Below are 11,273 nucleotides of genomic sequence, written 5' to 3'. Positions count from 1 at the left end.
GACTGAGCAACCGGAGGACACCGGTGAGGGATGTGTGAGGCCAACAACAACTTTCATACAGATCAATGGCTGGGATGGGAGAAAATGTGCATCAGTCAGTAATATCCAGAACACTTTTGCAAGGTGCTTGATGTGTGCGTGAGTGTAAGTGCGTGAGTGTAAGTGCATGTAGTGTGTGTGTTGCTGATTCTGACCCTGTCCTGTGTCTCTGCTCCTCTCAGGTCACACACAGACCTCCCCCTGCAGTGTGGAGCCCCTCTCTCCCTCCCTCTCCACTCCAGTGCTGCTGTGGAGGTGCCATTTGCTCTGGTAGGAGGGAGAGCCTCCGTCTCAGTGTGGCTGTGTAGAGGGGGCAGCGAGCCGCCCTGGCCCCTGGTACGAGCACAGAGTGTCAGTGCAGGCCAGCTCTCTGAAGCTGCGCTCACTCACAGCAGCTGACCAGGGCCAGAACACAGTGAGGGAGTCTAGGACCAACAAGACCATCTGCGTCATCTCCGTCTCTGTCCCATGCACTGCCACTGATGGAGTTAAAAGGATCCTAATGTGTCCAACTCAGCAGCGGCCAACACTGTTCCTGCAGAGCTGCTGTCCTGCAGCTTCTATAGGCTGAATCCTTGTCACTGAGTACCTGGAACACACAGAGGGCCTGTGACTAATTAGGCCCAGTAATTCAATCAATTAAGTAAGTGACCAGATTGGGATAAAACCTGGTCCTCATAGCCATCGCTGCACTGCTATGGAAAATGAAGACTTAAACGCTCCTCTCTTTGAGAGCAGGGTGATAGCATTATACAGGGACCTGGGGACATGGAAAGCCTACACAGTGAGGATTAATAGTGTGAAAATAAGCACCCGATCCTCGCGGTTCTACATGCATCGAAGCGGCTAGTAGAAGAACTATGCAATTGGGGTGAGTGGGGGCCGCCCCTGTAGCTCCCAGAAGCAAAGACATATGCGTTGAGCCTTCACGATATAGCCCCCTCATTGTAGTGTTTCGAACATCTACTGCAGCTCCCCGCTGGCCTTATTGATCTCAGTTCGGTCTGGCGAAGTGCAGTCCTTGGGGGAGGGTGGGTTGCGGTAGTACAACACAGAATGTACCTGCGGTGTAGTAAACCGCACCCAACATGAATTGGACTGACCAAAAGACAGGTCAGAGTTTTTATTAGCCACAATAAAGGTGGTGACAGCATATACACTATTGGGTTATATACCTGTGAATATCACCTTCATTGTCCCAGGGAGGTCTGCTAATATATTTCTAACAACTAGCCAGAGTGTAGAGGAGTGGAGTCAGTTTCAATGAGGTATTTCTCAGAGTCAGTGTTTATTCATAAAAACACAAAATGTTCCATTCAAACAAACTGCAAGAAAGAAGGGAAATCATAGGGAGATTTTATAATAGAACCCCAACGGCATTTTAGCCAGTCTCAGCACCCAACCCAAACAAACATAATAGCACCAAACAAGTACATAAAAATCAATACCAGTAATCCCTCTTGCGCTTGGCTTTCTTCAGGGACTTGGGTCTTTGTAGCTCCGCTGTACAGGAAACCATCAGCACCTTCTTGGTCTCCAACACAACACAGAACAGTCAGTCACTCTCACTCTCACTCTCACTCCCTCTCTCACTTACACATGAACCGCTTACTTGCCCCCCCCCTTCCGAAGGGGCCAGTTCTCTTTTTATAACCACCTTTTGGTATTTAACGATTTGCTCAATTAAGTCCTGATCAGGATCCCAACAGAAAGACATTTTCTCAAAACTTTAAACACAAAAACAAATCTTCAAACTGCTTTCACAAAACCCCTGACTGTGCTCAAAATCAAACAATGCTTTCAGAATATACACACAGCCAGTCAATATATAAACACTACAGAGTAAGTGCAAGTACAAAATAAAGAGCATTGTATTGTTCACAGTTGCGAGTTTCTTGTTTTTGAACCCTTCCTTGACAGTTCAGGAGAAACTGTTACAATATTTAATTCAATCAAGACCATGCAATAACAGGGATGTGTAGACACTCAAAACAACCCCCCCCCCCCCGCCCCAACACTTGTGGGCTACCCGGGTGGGGTATCTAATCCTACTGTGATGTCTTAATTTACTACTCATTTACTAATAATATACTAGGAGTTTTTGTTTTTCTCTCTTCCATGTCTAGTGGTTTGTTTATTTTATTTGTATTTGTTAACTCACTGGCTTAGCAGAATGAACTGGTGAGGCTGGGAGAGAGAGAGAGAGAGAGAGAGAGAGAGAAAGAGAGAGAGAGGCAGAGAGACACAGAGACTGAGACAGAGCAACACAACTACAAGAAATTATCAGATTGCCTTGATATATTATTTTAAACAAACAAACAAACCATTCTTAAATAATGTTCTCATGCCCCTACCTGCTAAAATGATCCCAACCAAGACAATTATTATTATTATTATTATTATTATTATTATTATTATTATTATTATTATTATTATTATTATTATTATCTCTCCTTATGAACAATTACCATGCTCAGCTTGCCACAGGTCTTTGCACTGTTTGACTCTGTGGTTTCCTATGGGCTCAACACACATCACTGTGCTGTACTGCGCTGGTCCATTACTGGCCCCTAGACTAGTCTGCAGTAAACATGCCTAAGGAATATTTCTCATTTCATGGTACTGCTCTGCTCTAGTGTAGAGAATATTCCCCATGTAGGGAATCACTGCCAAACTATGCTAAATATGTACTATTATACTTATACTAACTTTAAAAGACAAAACTAAACACCTTCCCCTCCTCATCAGACTGTAGATGGGCTGATTCCGGGAGGCCTCTCAGTCACTGACATCAGCGCTTGATCTGGGGATTTGGGCTACATGAATCCACGGTCTTAAAAAATCTATCTTTGTTCATGAATTTCACCTTGAACACTTAAACCAGCTGTTGTATGATGATGATGATGATGATGATGATGATGAAGATTATGATTATAATTATATACCCCCCCCACCTCCCCGCCAATCCAGGCTGGGAAGTACCGTTGCTTTTACAGAGACTATATTTTTTTTCAACTCTACATTTTCGATTAGCCATAGAAATTGAGGGTTGACAGTGATAAATATTGTATTAATGCACGTTTAAGACAGGGCTTCTCAAATGTGTCCCGGAACCATCGGGACGGAGCCGTGTTGTGAGGGGGAGCATTGAAAGAGGGACACGACAACACTGAAGAGGGGAGAGTGGGCTGAGTGTTTGCGAAACGAAAGACAGACAAATACATGAAAGAAAATGAAAGTGCATGTGCAAACTTCAGGTCATTTGGGTTTGGAGTGAGGACCGAGTATCGAGGACACTGAACAAGAGAAAGGGAAGGTCCTGGGTCAGTGAGTACACAGCACGACTGGGTTGATTTTGAATGAAAAGAAAAGAGGAGCTCTAGTTAGAGAGATGGAGAATCATGTGTGTTTCAATTGCAAGTGAAGAGGATAAATGACATTTTGATTTTTTCTCTAAGGGGGTCTATACTTGTGTTTGGGACTATTATTTAAAACTATAAGGATCTACAATTTTCCTGGACATACAATGTGTTTTCTGTTTACCAGATTCATCCAACGGGAGGAGAGAGGCCTTATAAAATACTCATTCAAAGACTGATGTTTTATTCTGGGGACCCCCGCTAATTTAGTAATTGAAAGTGGTACCACTATAAAGAAAATCTATTGTTTTACTGTAAGCTGTCTCTCATTATTTTGATTTTGAGAAAGCAGTGATGAATGCTTAGCTGGGTTGAAGCATTCAGGTAAATGTACTTGCAATTATTTTCCTTTTAATTCAGTTTTGGTAAAATAAAAACAAATGTTTTGCAACTCTCAATATTGGATTCATGCATAATGTGAAGGCTACTGGGCAACACTGTTCACAACTTCGGTATTTTATTGACAATCCCTAATATAACTACTTACTGCTCTCTGAGATGTGTTTTAAGTGTATTAGATGGAGGCACTGTGCGCTATATATATTATAAAGATAAATCCATTATATATGTATTACTTATCAGTATGTTTGCATAAAGTCCCCACACATCACCCATTTCAATATCCATAATTAAGCAACACAGAGAAGAACCCAGGTCCCATGTATCTCTCAGTATTGTTGGCGCCTTGAAGAATCCTGAGGGGGATCACAATTATTATTGTTGTTATGGTGTTTATTATTATTTATCTGGTCGATAATTCTGAAAAAATGTTTTAAAACAGCTATACAATGTACTAATCACAAAATAACAGTTTTTATGCTAGTTGTCTGCCAGTCTGTGCTTTTTACTGACTCCACAGTGTCGGTTGAGGGAGGTTACATAAAGGCCTGTTTTGAAGCTGAATCCTGGTCCTGCAGAGAGACAGTCCAGAACAGCACAGCACAGCACAGCACAGCACAGCACAGCACAGCACAGCTCAGTATTGTACTCTACTGCACTGCACAATACTGTACTCTACTCTACTGCACTGCACTGCACTGCACAGCACAATACTTTACTGTACTCTACTGCACTGCACAATACTGTACTCTACTCTACTGCACTGCACTGCACAGCACAATACTTTACTGCACTGCACAATACTGTACTCTACTGCACTGCACAATACTGTACTCTACTCTACTGCACTGCACTGCACTGCACAATACTTTACTGCACTGCACAATACTGTACTCTACTCTACTACACTGCACTGCACTGCACAGCACAATACTTTACTGCACTGTACAATACTGTACTCTACTGCACAATACTGTACTCTACTCTACTGCACTGCACTGCACAGCACAATACTTTACTGCACTGCACAATACTGTACTCTACTGCACTGCACAGCACAATACTTTACTGCACTGTACAATACTGTACTCTACTGCACTGCACAGCACAATACTTTACTGCACTGTACAATACTGTACTCTACTGCACTGCACTGCACAGCATAATACTGTACTCTACTGCACTGCACAATACTGTACTCTACTGCACTGCACTGCACAGCACAATACTTTACTGCACTGTACAATACTGTACTCTACTGCACTGCACAATACTGTACTCTACTGCACTGCACTGCACAGCACAGCACAATACTTTACTGTACTCTACTGCACTGCACAATACTTTACTCTACTCTACTGCACTGCACTGCACAGCACAATACTTTACTGCACTGCACAATACTGTACTCTACTCTACTACACTGCACTGCACTGCACAGCACAATACTTTACTGCACTGCACAATACTGTACTCTACTGCACTGCACAGCACAGCACAATACTTTACTGCACTGTACAATACTGTACTCTACTGCACTGCACAATACTGTACTCTACTGCACTGCACAGCACAATACTTTACTGCACTGCACAATACTGTACTCTACTGCACTGCACAGCACAATACTTTACTGCACTGTACAATACTGTACTCTACTGCACTGCACAGCACAATACTTTACTGCACTGTACAATACTGTACTCTACTCTACTGCACTGCACTGCACAGCATAATACTGTACTCTACTGCACTGCACAATACTGTACTCTACTGCACTGCACTGCACAATACTTTACTGTACTGTACAATACTGTACTCTACTGCACTGCACAATACTGTACTCTACTGCACTGCACAGCACAGCACAATACTTTACTGTACTCTACTGCACTGCACAATACTGTACTCTACTCTACTGCACTGCACTGCACAGCACAATACTTTACTGCACTGCACAATACTGTACTCTACTGCACTGCACAGCACAATAGGCTTGGAAGGAGGGGTTTCATCATAACACCTGGGATGTTGTTTTGAAAAAGCAACTGCTTTTGTCTTTTCCCAAGCTGTGTCCCAAATCGCACACTTGCTCCCTGCACCCTTCGACAAATGTGCACTTCGCTTGACATTGTACTGAAGTGTCAGAGTGTGTTATTGAGTGAGAGGTGCAGCACCTTTACCTTTGACTGAGAAAGTACTTACACTTTCTTTTCTTGATTGTAGTTTTAAAGAATGGAGACTGCTATAGCATTTGCACTGTTCCTCTTCCAAATATTTTTTTAAAGGATTTCAACATAATAGATTTCATAATAATAATGTGGAAATATCACCTCCTACATTTGTACTACTTCATTAATTAATTAATTGATAGGTGCTGAAATGTTTTTTCACTGGAATTTTTAAACACTATTAAATTACTATTAATACTGAAGATTTTATACTGAATACTGAAGTAGTAGCCAATAAAACTAGAAGGTGATATTCGGGAACAATGTATTTCCAAATTATTATTATTATTAATAATAATAATAATATATATATTCATTAAATACAGAGACAGATGACTTGAAAAGGTTGTGAAGTGTGTCCCAATGAACGCTTTTAGCTTCACTACACCCTCGCTAACTCAAGTGCACACTCTGTGACGTCAGCACAACGTCACACAAAGTGTAGACTTGTTGAAGGCTGTAGGGAAGAAGTGTGCAATTTGGGATGCAGCCCCGGTGTAGGATACAGTGGTCGTGTTCTTGAAGCTCAATTCTGCACAGGTCTGCGCAGTTCTGCACAGAAATTCAGAGATGCGCGTTCATTGAGTTTTTCTGCGTTCCGTCACTAAGCCCCACCCGCAGAAATCTGTGCAGAATCATGCAGCCCAGTGCATCTCAGATAAGTTGCTGCGCAAGCCTAGCTGTGGCTGTGAGACAAAAGAGACGCTGCAGAGATTGGACATGTTAAGCTGAATTAAAACTACTGCAGCCCCCTAGATTGCAGAGGTGAACGACAACTTATCACACACAGCATTGTCAACACCATAGATAAAGAATTCTAGATAAACGCTTTAGCATTGGCAATGGTTTATAAAATATTTTACATTATATGTTAAAATAATTAAATCTGTGGTGCACAATAAAGCTGTAACTTAAATGATTGGCAATTCCCGTGTTTTACATAAAAAAACTGAAATCTGGGCATAGAACTAATACAAAATCAAGTCATCCAATCAGATCGATTTCTGCAGGGTTTGTAAAGAAAGGCGTTCTTCAATCTGCTGCGTGTGATCTCAGACATACCGCAACTTGCTGCGCGACACGAGAACGTGACCAATAGTTCCCGGCCAACCAAAACTTCCCCTCCCCCCTTTCCAGTTCCGTCTAGTGTTTATTTTGTATTTGCTCATAGCAATATGCTTCAATAATTATCTGTGAGCTGCTGAAATGTATTTTATTAAGGACCCAATTGATTTTGTAAAAGTACTTTTCAGACAAAAAGTATGAAAAGAAAATTGCAACTGGGAAACAAACTGTCCTCAATTTTGCCATGTAAAAGCATTAATTGAATGTATATTATATTATTATAGCACTTTCCTTACACTATTCCAAAATATTCCCTTTCGAGGTCAATATGCAGTTGCCGCTGGGCAATGAAGTTTGCTCATAAGAGTTTTCGTGTTTAAGAAATGTGCATGCTCAGCATTGCGTAGAACCCAAGAGACCGAACCGGAAAGCGGGGTGGGAGGTTTTGTATGGCCAGGAACTGCTGTCCTACACCGCTCCTCCATTATTCGGTTAATTAGGGTTTCATTGTTTCATCATCGTTTGATTTTATAGAACCGCAGACAGAATCATGTCTGTGAGGCCGTGCGAGTGGAGCTGGAGTACCAGAGCGGACGGGCGGATTTTGAGGAGCCGAGGAGACAGGATAGGAGAGCGGAGTAGCGGAGAGAGAGAGATCCCAAGAGCTGCCCTTGGTAATGTGTTTGTTTTATTAATGTCTGCCTTTTTAAAGAAATGCGATTTATAAAAAAACATAATGAGTCTGAGTGCAGTGCGAGTCGTGGTGCGTCTGCGCAGTGAGGTGAAATATTTGATCAGTAAAATGACAAATTAAACATCTAGTCAGAATAAAATCACAATAGTTAAAATGAATAAAACCTTCTGGATAGTAACTTCTGAAATCCTGTGCATTGACCCCAGCCTGATCACTGTTCTTCTACTGCTTGTTTACTTGACTATGCCTCTTGCCTCGCCCTTCTTGCACTGTTACTTGGATTTCCACTCCTCGGTGAAACTTTTTCGGTTCTGCAGAATCCACAACTGGATCCTCACCTCTGTTTACTTAGCTGGGCATCTAGACCTGACAGGTGGCTGTATTGAATTCACAATGTTTAACAACTTATATATGTTTTTTTAAACAAATGAAAGACCAGCTGGACATAATGGCATTTTATGGACATTTATTTTTTGTTCAAACAAATAAAATTGTGTGTACTCTTTCTTGTTATTATTCCTTCAAGAAATTAGTGTAGCATGTTCCATATATATTTATCCACACAATACCACATGATCATGTGCAACACTATAGGTTTTAGTAAAATCAGGTCAGGATCCTATGATATGGCTTAGGATCCTGTATGATCCTTTAAGATCTTATAAGACCCTTCGCAGGATCCTACAGGATTGTGTAAGATCCTGTGTAGAATCAAACAAGCATCAGGAAACATCAAACGCATGTTTATTGTTTTATGAGGCATGTGTTTCTCAGTGGGTACTTGTTTGTTTCAGAACGGCGCCCAGTATTGCGCGTGGCGCCGCTGCACATGAGAATCACTGTGGAGTCGGAAGCTTTTAGTGTAAACTAAAGCACTGGAACTATGTTAAAAAAATAATGGTGAATAATTATAATAATGATTGTAAAACCAATTTAACGTATTTAATTATTGTCTGATGAAGGATTTTATGGTAATTTAAAAAAAATATTTAGCCAAAAGTTTGAGAAAATATATCTGTGCATTATTGATGGAATATGTGCCGATACAGATATTTCTGTAAAAGGCCAATATCGCCCGATAATATCAGTGCTCTGATATATCTGTTGGGCCCTAATAATAAGTAATCAATAAATGTGTTCAATTCAGAGCTCCTGCTTTAAGGCATGTGCTATGACCACCAGGACACTGTGGTGTATCCCATCAGTCTGGTTATACTGAAATTCAGTTTATTTTGTATCATTGCCATCAGTGCTCCATTTCAACATTTCAGATCTCTCTGGGCTCTGTCGCTCTCATGTCTGTAGATGTTTGAAAGAGAGTTATGAGGGCATTTACATCACAGCCCTGCTGTTGCTACACATCTGCACTGTGGGCGGCCCACATTGGTTCTACACATGTGACTGTTTGCCTGTTGAGTTAGTTGTGTAACTTGGTTGTTTTCAGTACAGACTCATTCAACACACTGCCTGGATACTGTTCTGATCTGTGCTTGCATCTTGTCCTCCCCCAGGAGCTGTAGAGGCCAGCACTCTCCCTGACTCAGGGGAAAGGGAGCCACAAGCTGTGGGTTTAACACAGGCACTCGGGGCACAGGGATCTGAGTGTGGACCCAGTGCGGCTGGTACTGAGCCGGATTCTACCAGTACACAGTGTGAGCCCAGTGGGGCGTCTGTCCACATTAAGACAGAGGACAGTGAGCTGGAGTGGGAAATGCATACGGCTGTGAAAGAGGAACCCTGTGATCTTAGAATAGAGACTATTAACAGAGGCCTCTGTAAACTGGAGCCGCAGCTTCTGGTAGATGGACTGTGTGATACTGACTCTGGTGCCTTGAGGACGGGGCTCAGTGGAGGCTGTGACAGTGCAGTGAGGGGTGAGAGCCCATCACAGGGCAGACAGCTGCGTCCTAGACCCTCCAGCTCTGACTCTCCCTGCACAGCTAGGAAACATCGGGGCTGCCATCGCTGCCCCCACTGTGAGAAAACGTATAGAAACTTTGGAAGCTTAAAAAAACACCAATGCATTCTGACAAGGAAAAGAGTGCACTGCTGCACCCTGTGTGGGAAGAGCTTCGATCGTGCGACAAATCTGACAACACACCAGCGCATTCACACAGGTGAGACACCTTACAGCTGCACTCTGTGTGGGAAGAGCTTCACTCAGGCAGTAAACCTTATTTCTCACCAGCGCATTCACACGGGTGAGAAACCGTATAGTTGTTCCCAGTGTGGGAAGATATTCCGTCGTGCAGACAGCCTTAAATTACACCAGCGCATTCACTCGGGGGAGAAACCATACAAATGTTCCCAGTGTGGGAAGGGCTTCCGTCATGCAAGCAGAATTAAATCTCACCAGCGAATTCACACAGACGAGAAACCATACAGCTGCACCCAGTGTGGGAAGAGCTTCACACAGGCAGAAAACCTTAAACGTCACCATCGCATTCACACGGGGGAGAAACCATACAGCTGCTACCAGTGCGGGAAGAGTTTCAATCAGGCAGCACACCTTCATTGTCACCAGCGCATTCACTCGGGATAGAAACCTTACAGATGATCCCAGAGTGGGAAGATCTTCCTTAAATCTCAGCAGTGTATTCATACTAGAGAATCAGTACTGGATTGGATTTGTACATTAAAATTACAGAAACTGTGATGTTAAAAGCTGTATGTATCTGTCTCTGTGTATCTTTGTAATGTAGCAGTCTGCCAGCTCCCACTGTTTTCTTTAAGGTAACCAGAAAAATACAATTCTGAGTAATGACCAGGGTTCGTACGGGTGCTTGAAATCCTTGAAAATGCTTGAATTTTAAGATGGTATTTTCAAGGTTGTGAAAGTGCTTGAATTTTGAATAAAGTGCTTAAAAGTGCTGGAATTTTGTGAATATATATAGATTTTTTAAAATGTGCTAATCACTGTCATAATAACTCGGCAATCTGATAAAATGAATTAACTTCTGGATATAACTACAGTGGTTGGAGAGCCGGTTGATTGCTTTATGCCGCGGCCAATACGACTCCTGTTTGATCTGCCGGTGTGTTTGATTGGCTGCAGTGGGGACTACAGAAGCAGAAATAGAAATGGTTGAGATGGTAAATGACTGCTTTCTAACTCAATTTGTCAAGGAACCAACCAGGGAGAGTGCATGTATTGACTGGATCTTTTCAAATGACCAAGATAGAGTCAGGGGGACAGTAGTTAGAGAACCAATGGCTAATTGTGATCACAATATGGTTAGCTTTGAGGCATTCTTTCAAAAAACAAGGTCTAAAACAATGGTCTACAATTTTAGAAAAGCAAACCTTGAAGGTATGAGGTAGCACTTAGAAGAGGTAGACTGGAGCACATTGGATACAGAGTCAGTTGAAAATGGATGGGTATATTTTAAGAAAATACTACTTGAGGCTCAGAAGCAATTTGTACCAAAACGTAGCAAATTGAGGAACAAAAAACACTGGCGAAAATGGTTTAACAGAGGTATGCAA

The 11,273-nt window shown here is 42.2% G+C and overlaps 1 protein-coding gene across 1 annotated transcript; it reads left to right on the top strand.

Annotated features, from left to right (window-relative positions):
* Positions 1-3,202: 3,202 nt before the first annotated feature.
* On the top strand, positions 3,203-10,657 carry LOC136767587 (zinc finger protein 664). Its single transcript, XM_066721469.1, has 3 exons — positions 3,203-3,362; positions 7,628-7,767; positions 9,299-10,657. The coding sequence occupies exons 2-3, from the start codon at positions 7,644-7,646 to the stop codon at positions 10,327-10,329; spliced, it is 1,155 nt and encodes a 384-aa protein (XP_066577566.1). The 5' UTR covers positions 3,203-3,362; positions 7,628-7,643; the 3' UTR covers positions 10,330-10,657.
* The last annotated feature ends 616 nt before the right edge of the window (positions 10,658-11,273 follow it).

Source organism: Amia ocellicauda, chromosome 14 (genome assembly GCF_036373705.1).
Source record: "Amia ocellicauda isolate fAmiCal2 chromosome 14, fAmiCal2.hap1, whole genome shotgun sequence".
NCBI classification, from domain to species: Eukaryota; Metazoa; Chordata; class Actinopteri; order Amiiformes; family Amiidae; genus Amia; species Amia ocellicauda.
Note: the sequence above shows the minus strand (reverse complement) of the source record. Positions and strands in the feature narration are given on the sequence as shown.

Excerpts from the sequence above, each read along its gene's own strand:
- LOC136767587 (XM_066721469.1), top strand. The coding sequence starts at position 7,644 with ATGTCTGTGAGGCCGTGCGAGTGGAGCTGGAGTACCAGAGCGGACGGG. Across the intron at positions 7,768-9,298 it reads GATCCCAAGAGCTGCCCTTG|GAGCTGTAGAGGCCAGCACT; the intron begins GTAATGTGTTTG and ends GTCCTCCCCCAG.